This window comes from Pseudorca crassidens, chromosome 11, assembly GCF_039906515.1.
Source record: "Pseudorca crassidens isolate mPseCra1 chromosome 11, mPseCra1.hap1, whole genome shotgun sequence".
NCBI classification, from domain to species: domain Eukaryota; kingdom Metazoa; phylum Chordata; class Mammalia; order Artiodactyla; family Delphinidae; genus Pseudorca; species Pseudorca crassidens.
This window is the reverse complement of record NC_090306.1, coordinates 24,246,968-24,270,520: the sequence shown is the minus strand read 5'-3', so window position 1 is coordinate 24,270,520 and position 23,553 is coordinate 24,246,968. Positions and strand designations below refer to the sequence as shown.

The window sequence follows — 23,553 nt, the reverse complement described above, 5'->3', positions numbered from 1 at the left end:
AGTATTTCCTTTATGGCTATTATTACCATCTAATTTGTTTATATTCTTTTCCAGAATGCCTGGCTCACAGTAGGCACCGAATAATTTTTAAAATAATCAGTAGGTACCATTTGTTTCTTGAAGATTTACCATGTGCGAGGCCCTGTAATAAGTGCTGACCATAAAAGATAAATTAGACAGGCTTCTTCTGTATCACAAAATGTTTGTAATTAACTGAAAAATTCTATATTGTGTATGTGTTCGTACTGAATGAATGAGTGAATAAAAAAACACCTGATTTGACAAATCAGACTATTTTCAAACTGGAAGGGCCTCCTAAGTATAATCTTAAATTATGTGGGAAAAAAATTAGGCCCAGAGAAAATGTTAATTGTTCTACATTACAGATTAAGGAATCGGTCTCCTATTCCCAGTTCAGGATTTCTCCTGTGAAATTCTCCATATAAAATAAACACTTATCTCAAATATGTTATCAGCTCAGTTTATTTTATAAGAAGACAATTAAATTAAAGGTTTAGTTTGGTCCTAAGTACATTTGTGTCAAAAAAAAAAAAAAGCCCTGATAAAAAATCAGAAAAGCTATCTTAAAAAAATGCAAATCCTATGTTTTAAAGCTTTTTTTTTTTTCAGTTTTTTTGAGATATAATTGACATAAAATTTTATAAATTTAAAATGTACAATGTGATGATTTTGATACACTTAGGTATTGTGAAATGCTTACCATAGTAGGGTTAGTTAACACCTTCATCACCTCACATAATTATCATTTCTTTCTTGTGCTGAGAACACTTATGATCTACTCTCTTAGCAGCTTTCAAGTAAGCAATACAGTATTGTTAACTACAGTCACCATGCTGTACCTAAGATCCCTAGAACCTGTTAATCTTACAGCTGGAAGTTTACACCCTTTGACCAGCATCTTCCCATTTTTCCCACTTTTTAGGTCTCAGGTATATGTGATATCATACAGTAATTGTCTTTCACTGTCTGACTTTTCACTTAACATATTGTTCTCAAGGATTATCCATGTTGTCGCAAACGACAGGATCTCCTTCTTTCTCATGGCTGAATGATATTCCATTTTAGTATTCAGTATTCTCATGGCTGAATAAATAAACAAATATACATACACACACACACACACACACACACACACACACACATATAATACACACACACATATACTCCATACATCTTCTTTATCCATTCATCCTTTGACAGAAAAATAGGTTGTTTCCATATCTTGGCTAATGTGAATAAAGCTGCAGTAAACATGGGGGTGCAGATACCTCTTCAATATCCTATTTTTATTTCCTTTGGCTATATACCCAGAACAGGGATTGCTGTATCATATGGTAGTTCTATTTTTAATTCTATTTTCCACAGTGATATACCAATTTATATTCCCACCAATGGTGCAAAAGGATTCTCATTTTTTCCACATCTTTGTAAACACTGTTTATTTCTTGTCTTTTTGATGATAGCTGATCAAACAGGTATGAGGTGATATCTCATTGTGATTTTGATTTGCATTCTCGTGATGTTGAGCACATTTTCATGTACCTGTTGGCCATCTGTATATCTTCTTTGGTAAAATGTCTATTCAGATCCTCTGCCTATTTATAAATTGCATTTTTTTGTTATTGATTTGTATGAGTTCTATAATTTTGGATGCTAACCGCCTATCAGATATATGGTTTGAAAATATTTTCTCCCGTTCCATGGGTTGCATTTTCATTTTGTTGATTGTTTCTTCTGATGTGCAGAAGCCTTTTAGCTTGATGTAGTCCCACTTACTGATTTTTGGCCCTGTTGCTTGTGCTTTTGGTTTCATATCCAAAAAAACTGTTGCCAAAAACAAAGTCAAAGGAGCTTTTCGGGCTTCCCTGGTGGGGCGGTGATTGAGAGTCCGCCTGCCGATGCAGGGGACACGGGTTCGTGCCCCGGTCCGGGAGGATTCCACATGCCACGGAGCGGCTGGGCCCGTGAGCCATGGCTGCTGAGCCTGCGCGTCTGGAGCCTGTGGGCCGCAGCGGGAGAGGCCACAACGGTGAGAGGCCCACGTACTGCAAAAAAATAAAATAAAAGGAGCTTTTCCCTGTTTTCTTCTAGAAGTTCTGCCATTTGGGGTCTTATGTTTAAGTCTTTAATCTATTTCAAGTTAATTTTTGTGGTGTAAAATAGGGGTTCAGTTTTATTCCTCTGCATGTGGTTATTCAGTTTTCCCAACACCATTATTGAAGAAACTAGTTTTTCCCCATTGAGTATTCTTTGCTCCTTTTTCAAATATTAGTTAACTATATAAATGAGGGTTTTTTCTGGGCTCACAATTCTGTCTCATTGGTCTGTGTGTCTGTTTTTATGCCAGTACCATACTGTGTTGATTACTATAAATTTGTAATACATTTTGAAATCAGGAAGTGTGATGCCTCCAGCTTTGTTCTTTCTCAGGAGTGTTTTGACTATGTGAGGGTCTTTCTGGTTCCATGTGAATTTTAGGATTTCTGTGAAAAATGCCATTGAAATTTTGATATGGACTGCATTGAATCTATAGCTGGTTTTGAGTAGTGTGGACATTTTAACAATATTAATTCTTCAAATTCATGAATGTGGGATATCTTTCCATTTCTTTGTATCTTTAATTTTTTCATCAAAGTCATAGTTTTCAGTATAGAGATATTTTACCTCCTTGGTTAAATTTATTCCAAAGTATTTTATTCTTCTGATGCTATTGTACATGGGATTTATATATATGTGTGTGTGTGTGTGTGTGTGTGTTTTGTTGGTGTATAGAGACACAGCTGACTTCTATATTTTGTATCCTGAAACTTTACTGTATTCATTGATAAGTTCTAACAGTTTTTTGGTGGAGCCTTTAAGACTTTCTGTATAAAAAGACTTTCTTGCCTGATTGCTCTGGCTAGGACTTTCAGACTGTATTGAATAGGCCTGGTGAGGGTGAGCACCTTTGTGTTATTCCTACTCTTAGAGGAACAGCTTTCAACCTTTCACTGTTGAGTAGAGTGTCAGCTGTGGGTTTGTTATATATGGCCTTTTTTATGTTGAGGTATGTTTTATTTACACCCAAGTTGTTGAGAGTTCTTAATCATGCAAGAATGTTGCATTTTGTCAAATGCTTTTTTGTACTATTGAGATGATGATACGATTTTAACTTTCACATTTATTGACTTGTGTATGTTGAACCACCCTTGCATCACTGGAATAAATCCCACTTGATTATGGTGATTGATCCATTTAATATACTGTTGAATTCAGTATGCTAGTATTTTGGGGGTGTTTTTACATCTATGTTCATTAGGGATATGGGCCTAATTATCTTTTTTTTGTAGTGTTCTTTTCTGGCTTTAGTATGAGCGTAATGCTGACCTCATAAAATGAGTTTTGGAGTATTCCCTCCTCCAGTTTTTGGGTAGACTTTGAGAAGAATTCTTGTTTAAATGTTTAGTAAAATTCACTAGTGAAGCCGTCTGGTCCTAGGCTTTTCTTTGTTGGGATGTTCTTGATTATTGATTCAATCTCCTTTCTTGTATTGGTCTGTTATGATTTTCTTTTTCCTCTTGATTTGGTATTAGTAGGTGGTATGTTTCTAGGAGTTTATTTCTTCTAAGTTTATCCAGTTTTTCGGTTTATAGTTGTTCATAGTGGTCTCTTATGATCCCTTGTATTTCTGTGGTACCAGTTGTAATGTCTCCTCTTTCATTTCTTTTATTTGTGATTTCATTTAAGTCTAAGTATTCTAAGGTATACAAATTCATAAAAATAAATCTTTAAGAAATTAAAGAAATATATTATGAATAAATTATTGATTATTCCTGTTCCAAAACTGAAAGCAGGAGTTCTGATTAAAGCAATTTTAGAACATGTTTTCTTGGTGTTCCAGGGAGATTCTGGTGGGCCATTAGTATGTAAACATGAAAAAGCTCCCTTTGTCCTCTATGGCATTGTCAGCTGGGGAGCCAGCTGTCCCCAACCAAGGAAGCCAGGCGTATTTGCCAGGGTGAGTGTCTTCTTGGACTGGATTCAATCCAGAATCAAAGGTAAATATTTTTCAGATATTATAAAAAGGTGCCTCTTTTTTTTCGAGTGGGTTTGGGAGAGGTGAGAGTGATGGAAATCAGCATTATGAAAGAGAAGACCATAATATAGTATTTTATTTATTTTAGTTTCTAAACACATTAAAATTTTGTAAGAATAAGTTCTTCCTTAGGCAGAGTTATGGTAAAACTGACATTTCCTGAGGCTGCTTTAATCCTAGATTTGCATTCTCTTTGAAAAAAATCTGCTCTGGAACAAACTACATTTTGTCCTTAGGCTTTCATCTTTATTTACTTTTAACATGTTCTCCCCAGATGCAGGTCCTGTTTTACTTCAGATAAATAAAGAAAACAAAATCTTAACAAGACAACAATTGCCACCACCCACACCTTCAAGAGACAGTGCATCTGGGCCAGGTAGTAGATGTTCATGTTATGCCATTAATATAGCTAGTAAGAATTTAGCAAAAAACATTGCTCATCTGGGTTCATTAATTTTCTTTGGAATACCGTTAACTGTGTCTTCATTCTGGTTGGTAGTTTAAGCTGAAAGACAGGAGAGTTGTTATTGTTACTGTCTATGGACCTTTTCTACCCCATAGATACAGCTGTTACAGGTAAAAAAAAAAAAAAAAAAAAAAAAAAAGTCTTGTGGTTGTGAACAGTGCTTGAATTTTGGAGAAGTTCATAGAATTATTCTGACTTCTGAGCTATTTATTGCTACATGAACAAAGGCCCTTAGGCCCTTAGGCTTTCAGGTATCTTGCTCTGGATATTAGATGACCAAGACGAGTATCAGTGTTAGTGTCTCTCTTAACTCTCCCCCAATTGTCAGTGTCTGTTTGCTAATAATATTTTTAGTTAAAAGCAAAAAGGAACTGGAGATTTAGATGTCTGTGATAGATTTATAAGAAGATAAAAGTTCCATGATACCATCATTCTTGGTTTCCAAATGGTCAGGATCTTTCCCTTTTCATCCATCTCTGCCCCATCCACTCCCATATACACTCAAGCCCAATAGACAACTAGAAAGAGTTGGAGGAAAATTGAGAAGGACGCAAGAGAGAAGGGGGAGACTTGCTAGAGTGATGACCTTCAGTAGAAGAAAGTGGATGAGATCTAGTGTCCAGGTGGAAGGGCTGGTCTTGGATAGGAGCAAAGTGCAGTTTATCCATAGTTGCCAGATGGAAAGAACAATATTTAGGCACTGCTGCTGTTGTATGGGTACATGTGGGAATGGGAACAGCAGTTCTCCTCTAATTGCTTATATTTTCTTAGCACATGAAACAGAGGATTGTGGGAGAGGCTCTGAGGGTTTTGAGAGAAAAATGAGAAAGTAGTAAACAGTTCTCGAAAAAAGTGACCAAGTGCATGGAATACGAAAATGTTGTAGAATTGTTTGGCAGCATAAAAGCCTCTGAGATGAATGATCATAAATTTAGAGGGAGACTAATCAGTTAGTTTGGTTGTATGTTTTCCTCTGGAGACACTGAGGCATACCACATAGATGCAGCCCAGGTGGAGAGTAGATTCAATCACAGTGGGTTTTTCCAAGTATACAAGAGTATAAGGGAATTGAAAGTGTATATGAGGAAGAGATTAAAATGATGGATGGTTGAAATTCAAGCTAGGAAAATAGTGAAGCAAGGAGGAAAAGTTAAGGAACAAGAAAAGGTGGTGGAATAGATGAATTACAAGTCTCAAAAGGTGAAGGAGCATTGGTGTAAGCTGAAAAATAGAAGGTTGTGGTTGGAGATGGTGGTTCTTGAAAATGAGTTTATGCAAGGCTTACAGTTATTGCTAATGACCAGGTCTCTAGGGGCTGACCCTTTGGAGAAGTGAATGAGGTCAGGTGAAGGAAAAGATCATTGGAGGAAAGTTGAGAGACTGAAAAGATTCAGTGCTGGAAACATCATCTGTATGGCTACTGAAATCAGCAAGATATATGGTAGGAATAGTGTTAGAGAAAATGACTGCTAAAATCTTCTAGGAATGAAGTGGAGTAACTCAGGGACCAGTTATGGGTGGTAGGTTCTGACAACACAAGAGTCAGGAGTCAAAGAGTCATATTTAGATTAAATTAAATATGGAATTGGGGTTGAGATGGAAAGCAGACTTAGGTTTAAGATCATAAAACCTAATGATTTTGATGGTTTAACTGAATAATTTCAATGAGTGCCAAAGTAAGTTAATGCATGTTAAGCACTTAGAATAGGGATGGTATGACCCATGATGAGGGTCAATAAGTGTTGTGGTGTAGTGACCATCAAGTGTGTTCTTTGAACTGTCCCATTCAGACTATTAGAAAATGAACATTGTTAAAATGCAGAGAAGTTATTTCTCATTTGTATGTGTTCAGAAATACTTATGCATACCAAAGAACTTCCAAAGTTTTACATATAAAAGGGTATTGTTTTGTTTTACTTCTGTGAATATTCTATGAGAAAAAGTGTTAGGATTCTGCCATATTTAACACCTACCCACTCCCACCACTTGCTTTTTACACAAGGGAATGAATGAATCTTAGCAATGGTTTTTTGAAATTGTTACCCCATTTACCAAAAATAACGAGTGGTTGGGACTTCATGACTTTATATGATTCAGTTCCTTTTCTTGATCTCAGTCACAAGCTCCATGAATGTAATCATTTGTCCCAGCAACATAAGTGCTCAGCGAAGTCAATGAAGCTTTTAGGAACAGACCTTCAGTTGCATCTCAAAGAAGGAAAAAAATGAAAACAGGCTGGGATTAGAGGATGCAATGCAGTCCACTGTGCATTTTCTAAGAAATTTTTAAAATTCAGTTAAAAGTCATTTTAAGTAATTATTGTTTAAATTATACATCTACAACCTCATTTCACAAAAGTAGGACACATTAAATGGGATGATCATTTTACCCAAGAACTTGTAACTGATGGTAATTGTTTTAATTTTCTTCTTGCGAGCCTAAATTATTCAAGTTTATGATAAAATCTCATTTTTCTTTGTCTTATTTATGTGGTCCCTGGTGTGCCTATGTTCTGAATCATAGGCTGTTACTCTGAAGTGGAGCTGGAAGAGCCCAGAGGCTTTTTTTCCTCTCCAAGATATCCACTGGATTATAGAGGAAAACTGGAATGTTCTTGGGTGCTCAGAGTTTCACCAAGCAGTATGGCAAAATTTACGGTTGAGTATCTGTCACTCCCTGGGTCTCATGTGTGTGGCGATTCAGTTCTGACTATTTATGAAGAAAACCACAATGAGAGAAGGATGTCAGGTAAACCTTAGGGGCATTTATACGTTGTGCTGGGAGCCTTTTCTGTGTAGGCGGCTTATGTTCAAAGGGAGAGTTTGACTTGGTAATAATACTGAAATGTTGATTCATGTAGTAGGCGTGACTTTTTTTCTAGGCACATTTAATATTTTCAAAATTTGAATTTACAAAACAGGTATACTAAAGGTTGAGTGGAAGTGTTTGTATGTATGTGTATTCGGAAAAAGAAAAAAAATACGGGAGAGCCCAACTTCTTCAAACATAGCAGAACCATGCCAGAAAGCCAGAAATGTGTGTAAGACAGAGGAGGGGTTAAGATAATTAAAAATCATGCAGGGGGTAAGGTGCTGAATTTTCAAATAAAGCAAAATACATTAAAGGCTTTTAAAATGGTAGAATTAAAAAGATTTGCTAATAACATGCCAACTGTCATCTCATTTCCTGTACAGGCAAACCTGGTTTTGTTCAGCAAACTTGCCACCTGTTCTTTCCTTTTTTTTGCGGTACGCGGGCCTCTCACAGTTGTGGCCTCTCCCGTTGCGCAACACAGGCTTCAGACGTGCAGGATCAGCGGCCATGGCTCGCGGGCCCAGTCGCTCTGCGGCATGTGGGATCTTCCCGGACCGGGGCACGAACCCGTGTCCCCTGCATCGGCAGGCGGACTCTCAACCACTGCGCCACCAGGGAAGCCCGCCACCTGTTCTTTGTATAGGTGTAACACAGGCTTTTTGGGTGTCAGTAAAGGGGGAGGTGGGAAGGTGTTGGAAATAATTTGGTTGATGGGGATACCTGGAAAGAAAAGTTTAGGTATGTTACTCTGAGTGTGTGTGATTCACACACAAGTGCACGTGCTTGATTCAGGAGTATACGGAGGCCAGGGAATTGCTTTGAGGTTGAGATTTTCTCAGGATAAATTCTGAGAGATTGAATTATTGACTTAGAAGGCTCAAACATTTATTTAAAGGATCTTTCTTTAGAAATACTATCTCATTTAGACTGCAGAGAAAACGATTAACTGCCTATCCCCCATTGCACATTTTTCCCCTATGATCAGATTACCTTCCCCATCCACCCTGAGTAAAATGCTCCTTGTAGCTGCAGTGAAATCCAGACTCCCTAGTATGACCTTTTGCCTCGCTCTCCCTTAGCTCATCATGCTGTCCCCTCAGGGCCCTTGTCCATCACCACCTCTCCCAGCTATTCAAAGACCTCTTCCTCATGGGTCTTAACTAGAATGTGCCTTCGTTTTTTTTTTTTTTCTTCTTTTTTTGCTTTGACATTTTTTAGTATAATTTTAAAGGTTACTTTGCATTTACATTTGTATAGCTGAAACAAAATACTGGCTCTATTCCCTATGTTCTACAGCACATCCTTGAGCCTATCTTACACCCAATGGTTTGTGCCTCCCACTCCCCCATCTCTATATTGACACCCTCCCCACTGGTAACCACTAATTTGTTCTCTATATTGGAGTCAGCTTCTTTTTGTTATATTCACTAGTTCTTTTTTTTTTTTTTTTTTTTTTTTTTTTTGAGTATAACTGCTTTACAATGCTGTGTTAGTTTCTGCGGTACAATGAAGTGAATCAGCTATATGTGTACCCATATCCCCTCCCTCTTGGAGCTCCCTTCCCCCACATCCCACCCATCTAGGTCATCACAGAGCACTGAGCTGAGCTCCCTAGGTTCCCACTAGCTATCTATTTTACACATGGCGGTGTATTTATGTCAAACTTAATCTCCCAATTCATCCCACCCTCCCCTTCCCCACCTGTGTCCACATGTCTCTTCTCTACATCTACGTCTCTATTCCTGCCCTGCAAATAGGTTCATCTGTACCATTTATCTAGGTTCCACATACATGAATTAATATATGATATTTGTTTTTCTCATTCTGGCTTACTTCATTCTGTAGGACAGACTCTAGGTCCATCCACATCTCTACAAATGACCCAGTTTTGTTCCTTTTTGTGGCTGAGTAATATTCCATCGTATATATTCACCACATCTTCTTTATCCATTCATCTGTGGTTGGACATTAGGTTGTTTCCATGTCCTGGCTATTGTAAATAGTGCTGCAGTGAACACTGGGGTACATGTGTCCTTTTGAATTATGGTTTTCTCAGGGTATATGCCCAGTAGTGGGATTGCTGGGTCATATGGTAGTTCTATTTTTAGTTTTTCAAGGAAACTCCATACTGTCCTCCACAGTGGATGTATCAATTTACATTCCCACCAACAGTGCAAAAGGGTTCCCTTTTCTCCACACCCTCTCCAGGATTTATTGTTTGTAGATTTTTTTGATGATGGCCATTCTGACCAGTGTGAAGTGATACCTCATTGTAGTTTTGATTTTCATTTCTCTAATAATTAGTGATGTTGAGCATCTTTTCATGTGCCTCTGGGCCATCTGTACGTCTTCTTTGGTGAAATGTCTATTTAGGTCTTCCGCCCATTTTTTTAATTGGGATCTTTGTTTTTTTGATATTGCACTCCATGAGCTGTTAGAATATTTTGGAGATTAATCCTTTGTCCGTTGCTTTGTTTGCAAATATTTTCTCCTATTCTGAGGGTTATCTTTTCATCTTTTTTATGGTTTCCTTTGCTGTGCAAAAGCTTTTAAGTTTCATTAGGTCCCATTTATTTATTTTTGTTTTTATTTTCATTACTCTAGGAGGTGGGTCAAAAAAGATCTTGCTGTGGTTTATGTCAAAGTGTGTTTTTCCTATATTTTCCTCTAAGAGTTTTATAGTATTCGGTCTTACATTTAGGTCTTTAATCAATTTTGAGTTTATTTTTGTGTATGGCGTTAGGGAATGTTCTAATTTCATTCTTTTACGTGTAGCTGTCCAGTTTTCCCAGCACCACTTATTGAAGAGGCTGTCTTTTCTCCATTGTATGTTCTTGCCCCCCTTGAAATAAATTAGGTGACCATATATGCGTGGGTTTATCTCTGGGCTATCTATCCTGTACCATTGATCTATATTTCTGCTTTTGTGCCAGTACCATACTGTCTTGATTACTGTAACTTTGTAGTATAATCTGAAGTCCGGGAGCCTGATTCCTCCAGCTCCGTTTTTCTTTCTCAAGATTGCTTTGGCTATTCGGGGTCTTTTGTGTTTCTATACAAATTGTAACATTTTTTGTTCTAATTCTGTAAAGAATGCCATTGGTAATTTGATAGGCATTGCATTGACTCTGTAGACTGCTTTGGGTAGTATAGACATTTTTACAATATTGATTCTTCCAGTCCAGGAGCATAATATATTTCTCCACCTGTTTATGTCATCTTTGATTTCTTTCATCAGTGTTGTATAGTTTTCTGAGTACAAGTCATTCACCTCCTTAGGTAGGTTTATTCCTAGGTATTTTGTTCTTTTTGTTGCACTGGTAAATGGGATTGTTTCCTTAATTTCTCTTTCTGGTTTTTCATTGTTAGTGTATAGGAATGCAAGAGATTTCTGTGAATTAATTTTGTATCCTGCAACCTTATCAAATTCATTGATTAGTTCTAGTAGTTTTCTGGTGGCATCTTTAGGATTTTCTATGTATAGTATCATGTCATCTGCAAACAGTGACAGTTTTACTTCTTCTTTTCTGATTTGTATTCCTTTTATTTCTTCTCTGATTGCCATGGCTAGGACTTCCAAAACTATGTTGAATAAGAGTGGCAAGAGTGTATATCCTTGTCTTGTTCCTGATCGTAGTGGAAATGCTTTCAGTTTTTCACCATTGAGAATGATGTTTGCTGTGGGTTTGTCATATATGGCCTATATTATGTTGAGGTAGTTTCCCTCTATGCCCATTTTCGGGAGAGTTTTTATCATAATTGAATGTTGAATTTTATCAAAAGCTTTTTCTGCATCTATTGAGATAAGCATATGTTTTTTCCCCTTCAATTTGTTAATATGGTGTATCACATTGATTGATTTGCATATATTGAAGAATCTTTGCATTCCTGGGATAAATCCCACTTGTTCATGGTGTATGATCCTTTTAATGTGTTGTTGGATTCTGTTTGCTAGTATTTTGTTGAGGACTTGTGCAACAAGTCCTAGGTCCCACAGAGCTCAGAGCGGGGCTCAGAGGGCCGCGGACCCAGTCTGGGAGCCCGGCCGGCTTCCGGCGGCCCAGTTGGGCAGGAGAAATGCTAGGCACACTCCCCCATGATCCTCGAGCCCCTAAGGGTCTCTCCAGGCGAAGGAACCCCTCCCCTCTCCCAGCCACCCCTCAGGGGCACCAGTCCTGTCCAGTCTCCACCTCTCCTCCCCTCTCACTCTCCCCACGTCCTACCTGGTTGCTTGAGGGTTTCTCCCATCTCCTTGGGTGTCAAAGTCCCCCACCAGCATCCAGAAGGTGCCCTAGTTTTGGGGAGATGCAAACTCAGTGTCCTCCCATGCAGCCATCTTGACTCTGCCCCCCGACTAGTTGTATTTTTTAGATTCCACATGTAAGTGATATCCTACAGTATTTGTCTTTTTCTGTCTGACTTATTTCACTTAGCATAATGCCCTACAAGTCCATCCATGTTGCTGCAAGTGGCAACATTTTGTTCTTTTTTATGGCTGAGTAGTATTCCATTGTGTATATATATCATATCTTCTTTATCCATTCATACTTAGGTTGCTTCCGTATCTTGGCAAGTGTAAATAATGCTGATATGAACTTTGGGGTGCATGTATCTTTTTGAACTGGTGTTTTTGATTTTTTTGGATATATACTCAGGAGTGGAATTACTGGGTCATATCATAGTTCTATTTTTAGCTTTTTGAGAAACAGTCATACTGTTTTCCACAGTGGCTGCACCAATTTACATTCCCACCAACAGTGTTCAAGGGTTCCCTTTTCTCCACATAGAATGTGCCTTCTTAATGAGGCCTACCTGATTGATGTGAATTTCATCACTCCCACCTTTGTACTTCTCAGTGGCCCTTCTCTTGGCATTATTGTCTTCTAACCTATGAGGTTGTTTCATGTTTTTATGTCAGCGTCTTCCCTATTGATATGAGCTTCTCGAGGACTGAAACTCATCTCTTCACTTCAGGGATCCCCAGTCCTTAGAACGTTGCTGGACGAAATGAAGGCATTTAATAAATGAGTGACTGATTGAAAGGTCACCTCCTTAAATAGGCCTTCTTAGTCTTAAGTAGCATCATCCTTCACCTCCCACAGTCGTTTTCTATCATATTCTGTTGGTTATTTCATTTGTAACAGTGGTTTCTATTTGAAATCATCTTCTTCACTTATCTGACTCACATGAAAGCTTCATGAGAACAGGGATCTGGCTATTTATTTTTCCCTACTGTGTCTCCCCAACTTGGGATAAGAGAGACTCAGAACTTTTTTTTTTTTGCATGAATACATACTGCTAAATTATTCTTCAGAAAGACTAAATCAGGGACTTCCCTGGTGGCACAGTGGTTAAGAATCCGCCTGCCAATGCAGGGGACATGGGTTCGAGCCCTGGTCTGGGAAGATCCCACATGCCATGGAGCAACTAAGCCTGTGCACCACAACTACTGAGCCTGCGCGCCACAACTACTGAGCCCGCGTGCCGCAACTACTGAAGCCCATGAACCTAGAGCCCATGCTCCACAACAAGAGAAGCCACTGCAATGAGAAGCCCACACACCACAATGAAGAGTAGCCCCCACTCGCTGCAACTAAAGAAAGCTCGTGTGCAGCAACGAAGACCCAACGCGGCCACAAATAAATAAAATTTAAAAATAAATAAATAAATATATTAAATACTTGTTTAAAAAAAAAAAGAAAGACTAAATCATTTTTCACTGCCATTAGCAATGCATAAGAGCCTCTTTCACCATGCCCATAACCTGATATTATCAATTTAATAAGCATTTGTACTTTTTAAAAAATCATTAATGAGGATAAATTTTTTTCATGTGTTGGTTAGCTATTTGTATTTTTAAATTTGTTGTCATTACCATCTATTTTTAAATTTGAGTATTGATCTTATTATTGGTTTATAAGAGCTATATATATGTATATATATTATATATATATATAAATACTTTTTCCTTTGTCATAAGTTACAAGTACTTATTCATAAGGTTGTCGTTTGCCTTTAAATTTTGTATATTTATATGTTGATGTAAATATTTTTAAATTTATTGGTTTAAATACAGTCATATGTATCTTTGATCTTTGTTTTATCTCTTTGCTTTTATTTTTAAAAATTAATTTCTCAATCCGAGGTCGGAAATTTTTTAATTTAAAAAAGCTTAATCCTGCTGAAATATATTTTCTCATATGGTAAAATGGCCTTATGCCTGCTTTCTTTTTTCAAAAAAATTATTTTCTCCCTAATTTATAGCTATCTTTATCATATACCAGATTCTCATATAGAAGTAAATGATTTCTGGGAAAACTTGCCTTTATCATTGTTCTACTGAAAACCATGTTTGACTTTGTTGTGGATTACCTGGGGAACCCCTATAATTTTTCAATGTAGCATTTCTTTGATTTGAAATTCTCAGCTTGAAACTTCTGGAGTTGTTCTCTCCTTCAGATGATAGCTAGTGGAACTGTAGGACTATGATAGAAACGTTACCTCTTACTCAAGTCAGGTAGTATTCTAGTACACTGTAAAATGCTATGTTTTTCCCTGTGGGAGCCAGAAACCATTCAAGAGCTGCGTTCATCTCTTCTTGCTATAAATAAATATTTGCTCATTCTTCAAATAGTATTTCAACATCATTTATCCTAAGATGTTATGCCAACTAATGTTTTTTTCTTCTTGTATATAATCTTCTCCCTTCTTTCCTCCCTACAAATATATATGGAACACCTACTGTGGGCCAGGGACTGACCCTTCTCGGTTGTGGGCATCCAGTAGTGAACAAAATGGACAAAAAATATCCCCGCCCTTACCAACCTTATATTCTAGTTGGGGGAGGACACATATTACAATAAAATATATAATATGTTAGACAGAAGGGCTGGGGGAAAATGACGTGGGAAGGGAGAGAAGAAGCATCTGGGATGCAGGTGCCATAGAGTTATATGCAGTATAACTGGCAAAAGTCTTTCTGAGCAGGTGACATTTAAATAAATGTTACAGAATGATATTGAGTTATTCTTAATAGTAGGTGACTTTGATTCTAAGAAAATCAAGGATTCTTTCTATACCTTTTTAATCAGCCCTCTGAATCATTTTAGAATTATGGTTATAATTTTATGTTCTGTCTTTGACTTAGGTTCTTAAAGTAAAGTGATCAAAAGAAGATTGGATGTAGGGAAAGAATAAATTTTCAGGTCGAAAAAGTTTTCCATCATGGATTTTCACAGTGATATATTTTTAATAAATAGCTTACTTTTCTAGGAGAAAAATGGCACATCAGCCTTATTTTAAAGATAAAATAATTTGCTACCTATTGTCCTTCAAGGGAGCAGTGTGACATAGTCGACTGTAATAGGTATTGAATTTTTGAACGTGGCTTCCAATCCTGACTCCCCACCATCAGTCTGTGACTTTGGGTGAGTCATCTGAGTTCTGGAACCCTGCTCCTCATTTGGCAGAGTGGAGTTTAAGTAATTGCTACACCTAAATTAGAGAACTGTTAAAAAAGCAAATGTTGTTTTTTTTTTTTATCAAATTTGATTTTTTTTTTTTTAACCTAGGTGAATTATGTGGGAGAAGGCTTTACCCAATGATTTTCATGAGCTCTGGACCACTGGTGAGGGTGACATTTCATTCCCGTGTGCAAGGTGCTTTTGGCATAAATTATATTGTCTTTAGAGTCCAAGGTATGTTTGGTCATTTAGTAAACTTATAAAGTTAAAAATCAATGTTTTTGTTTTTAGGAATATTTCAAAACTTACACATTGTTTTGTAAGAAAAATTGTCTCTGTGGGGAACGAGCTTATGTTTGAAGGGAAAATCTATTTAAGTGATCTGAGATTGGTCTGGTCCAAGAGGAAAAACTACTCAGTAAATAAGCTGATTGACTTGTAAATCATTCAGAATTGTGATTTCTGGACATGGCTAAGATATATTGATTGCAAGGTAGCATTTTTTATTGTGATTGTGATTTTACACCACACTGATCCTTTTCTGTAGCCATAATTCTTGTGGATTGAAAGATTTGAGTTCTAAATCTTAGCTGGCTGATTAGCTCTGGACAATTTATTATCTCTGTATTAGAGTTTTCTTTATAGTGATATTATAATAATAAAAGGTTAGAATGAGTTGTGAAAACAAACTAAACAAATAGTAGATGCTAGCATTATAAATGTAAACTCATGCAATTCAGAGTTTTCAGACTGCATTTTCAAACATGTCATTAGTGAGGTTTCTGACTCTTGATGAACGTAGGTAACCAAGAGCTAGGTTCTCTCTTTGGCACTGAAAAGCATTGCAGAGAGACAATTGGAAAAATGTTAAGTGAGTAATAAAGAAAAGCATGTATATCATAGGAAAGTTTTTTCCTAAAGAACTATGTTATGAATATTGCTTTTAACAAATATCAAATGATATCACATATATATATTCACATATATATATATATATATATATATATATATATATATAGTAGAATCTAAAATATGATACAAATGAACTTATTTACAAAACTGATACAGACTCACAGACATTGAAAAGAAACTTGTGGTTACCAAAGGGGAGAGGGGAGAGGGGAGGGATAAATTAGGAGTTTGGGATTAACAGATACAAACTACTATATATAAAACAGATAAACAAGAGGGAACTGTATAGCACAGGGAACTATATTCAATGTCCTGTAATAAAACATAATGGAAAAGAATATGAAAAAGAATATATGTGTGTGTATATATATATGTGTATATATATATATATGTATTTATATATGTAAAACTGAATCACTTTGCTGTACACCAGAAATTAACACAACATTGTAAATCAATTATACTTCAATAAAAAATTTTTTCAAAATGAATATTGCTTTTAGATGGAATTGTGCAGGGAACCTGCATTTTCTATAGTTATCACACTTTATCTTCCATAGACCCTAGGCTGTGCCAAAGATAATTTGAGAGAGGTGCTGGTTTTCTGTATCTTTTGAATGTTGCAGATAGAAAATTTTTAGTGAAACTAACTACCTCCTGTTAACTTTTTTCTAAAACAGGGAGGAAAGCTGATAGCTCTGAGCTGAAAAGGCATATAACAAGCCTCTTGAAAATTAGTTTTACCTCAATCCCTTTTCTTCTTTATTTTTAGGTCCAAAGAGCAGTAAAACTACCAAATTTCTTCAGAGTTCAAACCAAGAGCATGTGACCACTTGTGACGATGTTATTCTTACCAAACCAACAGGAATCATACAAATCCCAAGATATTTTCACAGAACCACTATGAGGTGAGGAAAGAATGTTTATACTACAATGGAAGAAGTTCATGGATGATCCCTTGACAAGCAGGGACATTTGTTATTTGCTTAAGGCATTATTTTCCACTTCCTTCCCTTAAAGAATAGACTTTGAGATAATCCCTTATTTGAGGCCTTCAATATATGATAACTGAATGTAAGATTACACTAATAAATACTGTTGATAAATTGTACTTTCCTAACAAAAGAGACTATTTATTAGGTAAAGTGGAAAGTCAAATCTCTATCAAAGAGTTTTGGAGATTGAAATAATGTACCTAAAAGCTTCTTGCACATAGTAGGTACTCAATAAATGGTTCTTAAAATGCCACAGTGGAGGGGGCTTCCCTGGTGGTGCAGTGGTTGAGAGTCCGCCTGCCGATGCAGGGGACACGGGTTTGTGCCCCAGTCCGGGAGGATCCCACGTGCCGTGGAGTGGCTGGACCTGTGGGCCATGGCCGCTGGGCCTGCGCATCTGGAGCCTGTGCTCTGCAGCGGGAGAGGCCGCAGTGGTGAGAGGTCTGCGTACTGCAAAAAAAAAAAAAAAAAAAAAAAAAAGCCACAGTGGAAAGAGAACGTTCCCTGAATTAAACATTAGAATAAATTTAAAATGAGAAACAAAAAAATTGAAGATTCATATAGTATCAATCCTAAGTAAATTTATGTGATTTGGGGAAGTTTGGGACAAGAATACTTCTTTAACTCTTATAGGCTGCCAATCAGAATTTATAAAATACAAGTTATTGATCAACCATTCACCATAACGGGTGAACTTTTGACAAATTCAGTATTAGAAAATATTTTTAATTGTTATAGTTTAAATCTTTTTTTCACCTTAAGCACAGAAGAAGCAGGTAGAGTCAATAACAGTGACTCACTGAGTGATGCATTGAATTATGAACAAAGTAAACAACAACATATGCTATTTAGAAGTCATTTCTGACTTTCTTTCATCTGTGCTACAGCTGCCACTGGAGATTATTGGCCCCTTCAAATCACATCATTCGCCTTGATATTGTCAACTTCCAGATGCAACCAATGCCCTTGGCCTGTCAGGGTCACCTGTTGGTTTACGAAGGATTTGGATCAGGCAAAAAATTAATAGGTAACTAATTTCCTGTGAAGAACTATGCTATTGATTTTCTTTCACAAAATATTCTTAGAGTGTTTTATATTCAATGTGTGAATTAGAGATGACATAAATTAGTCTCTTATGTGATATTGAAATAGCCTTACTGTTACTATTTTTTATTGTAATTGAAATTAACGTAACACTCTCTGATTAAGTTAAAAAGGAAACCCAACTATATGCTGTTTACTTGGGTCATACCTAGATTACACTTGCCCAGAAATACTAAAAATAAAGGATAAACAGCCTTAGACAAATGTAACACAAGAAAATTGAGAATATAATATTAATCAGGCAAAATAATGTTCACAGGAAAGGCATTAAATGGGTTTGTCAATTAGATAGTAACCGAAAACCTGATTACAGTGACTTAAATTTATTATTCTGAAAGAAAGAGAAATCCAGAGGGATGCAGATGCACCACAGCTCAACAGTTCAACTCTGTGAAGAATGGCATTACTGCAATTCTCTTGGCCTTTTCCTAATGGTTCCATAATGGCTATCTCAGTTGTCACCATTACACTGGAGGAAAAAGGAAGAAGGGGCACAGGGAAGGATTATCACCAAGGAGAAAGCAAATACGTTTCCAGGAATCCTGTAGCAAATTTAAGTCACTTTGGCCAGATTTGTCACATGGCCATACCTAACTGGGAGATGACTAGAGAAAAGGGAAATGGAAACAGGGTTTGGGCTGGCAGACTGATGTTACCCAATATACCCGGATATAGCAGCCTAGAGTTCTGGAATCTGACGGTCCTGCGTCCAGTAGATCACAGTTCTACCACATAGTAATTCAGTGACTTTGGGAATGTTCCCAAAGCTTTCTAAGAATCACTGTCCTCATTTGTGACATGAAGATAATCTACCTGTAACTTTTTGTGTGATTTAAAAGAAGAGACACTCTGCCATCACCAGCACACACAGATACATGGGCATTAAAAATTCCCAATTTAGGGCTTCCCTGGTGGCACAGTGGTTGAGAGTCTGCCTGCCGATGCAGGGGACACGGGTTCGTGCTCTGGTCTGGGAAGATCCCACATGCCGCGGAGCGGCTAGGCCTGTGAGCCATGGCCGCTGAGCCTGTGCATCCGGAGCCTGTGCTCCGCAACGGGAGAGGCCACAACAGTGACAGAAAATTCTCAATTTGCTTAAGTCAGAGATACAGATGCCTAAGGTAACAAGGTGACTCCCAGAGGGAGAGGATGTGTGGCATTTTCCTGGCCTTTGACTCTTTAGAAAGGACCCAGATGCCAGTGTCACTCTCCATGTAGGTAGAGCCCTGCCAGAGTTGATAAAATAGCCAATTGCTAACCCACTGTCCTTTTATTCTTCGGGCTTACATTACCATCCCAGAAGCAGGTGTATTAACAATCTTTGTGTTTTTACTTAAGGGAATGTTAGTAAACATGGAGCTTTCCTGGTTCCTGAGTCAACATAACATCAATAAGGGCTTAGCTTCTTGTGGGGAGACTATAGCATCTAGGCCCAGTATCCTTGGAAATTATCTATGCTTCTTGCCTTACAGAATACCTGTTACTTGTACTGCTTCATGAGATTAATTTGAGAATTAAATGAGAGAATGCATGTTAACCAATATAAAAGAAACCAAGTTTCTGCTGTGTTTGAATTAGAATTATACATTTTAATTCATATTCTTAAAATTGTGGTGCTTAGAAGAAAAGATTAGACTGTTGTTTCCCTATTGCCTCTCCATCAATGGGGTGTTGGAGAACACACAGTTTGGAAGAACAAAGAAATGAAGAAAAATGGAAAACAGTACATTAGTTATATCAGTTATAATTTATAGAATTAATGAACTATATATCTGTTGTTCTTTACTTAGAATTTGTTCTTTACTTAGAATTAGTTCACAAAACATGTAATATTTCCTATCTTCTTCCACAAAAATTTTATGACTATTTCAATTTTTGCACATAAGACTCATAGCCTATAGGAGTTAACTCAATTTTTGAGGTCAATAGGTTATTGAATGAATATTTTTAACATAACCGACTATGCTATATGCCAAGAATGCACGAATAGTTTAATATTGAAAATGTATTATCTATCTTAAAACTAGGTCAAATCAGGAAAAAATAGATATAAATTAATGATACAATAATCGTATCCTCAAAACCATCCCAGTAAAAATTAGTTAAAAGATATAATGGAAAAATCACTTCAGTCATAATTAGCAACAAAAACCATGTAACTAGGAATAACCTTAAAATGAAATGTGAGTTTTATTGTGCAAATGTGAAATTTACACACACACACACACACAGATCTGAATAGAGAAAAGACCATGTTCTAAAACTGGAAGACAAAATTAACATTAATTCACCCCAAATTAATTTATAAATATAGCAAAATCCCAATGGGAATTGTTTTTGGAGAGTGAGGAGGAAATTGATAATAACTCTAAAGTTTATCCTTAAAATAAACAGAACTAACTGAAAATGTTTTTGGGGAAAAAATGACCAGATGATGAGGTGAATTATCAGTATTAAAACATACTTTAAAATAATGATAATTAAAACAGGGTAGTACTGGTACAAGAATAGACACACATGACTAGAAATAAATAGACCAGAAGGGGCACAAGAAACTATAAGGCATTTATATGTGATAAATTTGGCATTACAAATCAGGGAGGAAAATATAAATTATATTCTCTCTCACCTCATAGAACAGTTGATTAAAGAGTTAAGCATTTTTCTTAAGCCACTAAAGGTTTAAAAAATAAGCAATTAGTTATGGATGGAGAAGGATCTTCTTGTGTAAAAGCAATCGAAGAAAATAGGAAATTATCAATAGCCTCCTTTATAACTAAAAACTTTTCTTCAACAGAAACAAAATTAAAAAGCAAATAACAAACTGAAGATTTTCAACAACTCTGAGAAAGGCTTAAGGTAATTAATATAGGGAATGTTTACAAATCAGTATTAGAAAAGCCCACATCTGTAAAATAAAATTAATTTACAGGCCCAAATATCTTTGACTCAGCCTTGAATAGATTTCGGTTAAAACCAGAGTTCCCAAGGCTTTTGAGTCTTTTGTTCATGTTCCAAAAGAATTACAAACTATTGACCCAAGTGATTTTGAAAACAAAAAGCACTGGATTAACCCTTAACCCCTTTTGATAGATAAGAAAGGTTAATGAATATTTGCATATCAGTTACTATACAATCTAAATTAAATCTCTCCTTATTTTGTCTCTTGTCACAATGAAGTGATCCTCTGGCCATCTGTTTACTAAAAAGGGCAGTTTTCCTATAATAGTGAAAAGCTTAACAGTTCTAGAATTGTTGACTTGAAACTATGTGTGTTATAACTGCTTTTGTTAGAATGTTTGTTTCAGAAAATACCGTGTATGAACAGTTAAACTTAGAAATGGTTTGTCACAGGGAGCAGATTTGAATCATCAACCTTATGATAATAAACCCTGACTCAACAATTGTAAAGCACAGCTATATTCCTTTAGAATTAAGAGGATCCCTAACATAAAACAATTTTTAAATAGTACAATAAGAGTTTAATCAATTAATTTTAAAACACAATTCAGAATTATTATTTTCCCAGATATACCTTAATATAAAAATGGGCAAGTGATCTGAATGAGCAATTCATAGATAAATAAATACATGTGAGAAAAAATACTTAGCCTCTTTAAAACGGAAATGAAAAAAATTTTTACCTACTTAACTGACAAAAAAGATTTGAAGAATGATTATACTTAGTAAACAAAATGCAGTGTAACAGACATTTTCAGGTTGTTGTTTAGGTATAATATGTCGTATGCTTTCTGGAGGAAGATATAGAAATGTTTTTCAAAAGCTATAAATCTATAACCTTTTATTCAGCGTTTCTATTTTTACCCATATTTATAAAAAATATGCTTTACATTTATGTGTAAGATATTCATTCAGCTGGTGTTATTTATGATAATGGCCAAAAAAAAAAAGGATCTAAATAGGAAATTGGTTAAGAAAAGTATAGTAAATCCATAGGATAAAATATTATGCCACCACTAAATAAAATATTTTCAGCTAACTTTTTTAGAAGACAGAAAACTCTTACATGTAATATTGTAACTGAGCAGAATCCTATAGGGCCTTCCCGGGACAGGCCTTCCCCCCCATATTCTGCAAATTTCCTGAGTTGTTTTAGATGTGGACCACCAACACCCCCCCCCCCCCCCCCCCCCACTAAATGGAAGATGTTAACTACTTGATGACCATGAGCACAGAGCCCCAGGCCTCCTGGAGCCTAAGGACTGATAAAGTTAACCCCCGTGACATCACCCTGTTCCCTCATCATCAGGCAATCAGAGAATTGTGCGCAATCTGATCACATACCCTGCGACACCCCACCCCCACCCCACCAACCTGACTTTTAAAAATGCTTTCCCTAAACCCTTCGGGGAGCTTGAGGCTTTTTAGGGCATGAGTCTTGCATGGCCTTGCAGTAAACCTTTCTCTGCTCCAAACTTCGACATTTCAGTTTGTTTGGCCTCACCGTGCGTCGGGCACATGAACTTGTGTTAACAATATTAAGTGAGAAGATTGGAATGAAAAAATTACACAGTATATTTTAATTTTTTTAAAAAAGTGCTATATATGACTTAAGTAAAGGTCTAAGGGGAAACACACCAATATGTTTAAGTGGATATTTCTAGATTGCAAGATTATAAGTAATTATTTTTTAAATTCTCCAAATTTTCTCCAGAGAATGGTTAAACATTCTTATCTTAAAGAAAACTATAAAGAGCAAAAGATGAGGGACTTCCCTGGTGGAGCAGTGGTTAAGAATCCGCCTGCCAATGCAGGGGACACAGGTTCGAGCTCTGGTCTGGGAAGATCCTACATGCCATGGAGCAACTAAGCCTGTGTGCCACAACTACTGAAGCCCGCATGCCTAGAGCCCGTGCTCCACAACGAGAGGCCACCACAATGAGAAGCCCGCGCACTGCAACTAGAGAAAGCCCACGCGCAGCAACGAAGACCCAATGCAGCCAAAAATAAATAAAGTTATTTTAAAAAAATAAATAAAAAGCAAAAGATGAACGAAAAATGTTTTGTTCTAGAAGCTGAACTAGATTCATAGGGTAGCAGTTACAGAGAACTTCATGACAGCAGTCTGGCTATTAGCAGCAGCCTCACAAGAGAGAGAACCATCAGTGAGGATCAGTCTCCATCATCTTCTGAAGGATGCTTTAGAAATCCAGGGGTGATGGGAGGTTGAGTGAAACCATTGCTAATTAGCCCTAGGATTCTGATTCACAGGAGACCTCTAAGAACTATTGCCTAAAAAAATTTCATTTACACCAGCTAGTGGTTTTGACTTTCATGCCAGTTACTGTACCTTGCCTCTTATTCATTTGGCTGTGCTGTGGATAAATGAAGGTTGTATGTAGCTAAGGCTCAAATATACTCCCTTATATGTAGTTATTTCAGTTGAGTGACAAAAACATTTTTTTAGTTCCCTGATGACCTAGCTAGACTGAAACCAGCCTCTGTACCTCGAGACCAAATTAAATCTTGGAGACAGTTTTGGGTGAGGTAGAAAAGAATAGCTTTATTGCTGTGCAAGGCAAAGGGGGCCACAGTGGGCTAATGCCCTCAAAACCATGTGTTCCCACTTGGAGAGGGTAGTGAGAAGTTTTATAGTAATGGTTTAAAGAGGGCATGATCAGCTCGTGGACATTCTTCTGATCGGTTGGTGGTGAGGTAAGTAGGAGTCAGCATCATCAACCT

General features: G+C 36.8%; 1 protein-coding gene across 1 annotated transcript in view; it reads left to right on the top strand.

The window, feature by feature from the left end:
* Positions 1-23,553, top strand: part of OVCH1 (ovochymase 1) — a 67,119-nt gene that overhangs the window by 29,131 nt on the left and 14,435 nt on the right. The window contains exons 15-20 of the mRNA XM_067698609.1: positions 3,902-4,058; positions 4,377-4,472; positions 7,086-7,310; positions 14,948-15,073; positions 16,524-16,659; positions 17,634-17,773. Coding sequence (XP_067554710.1) covers positions 3,902-4,058; positions 4,377-4,472; positions 7,086-7,310; positions 14,948-15,073; positions 16,524-16,659; positions 17,634-17,773 — 880 coding nt within the window. The remainder of the gene's footprint in view (positions 1-3,901; positions 4,059-4,376; positions 4,473-7,085; positions 7,311-14,947; positions 15,074-16,523; positions 16,660-17,633; positions 17,774-23,553) is intronic.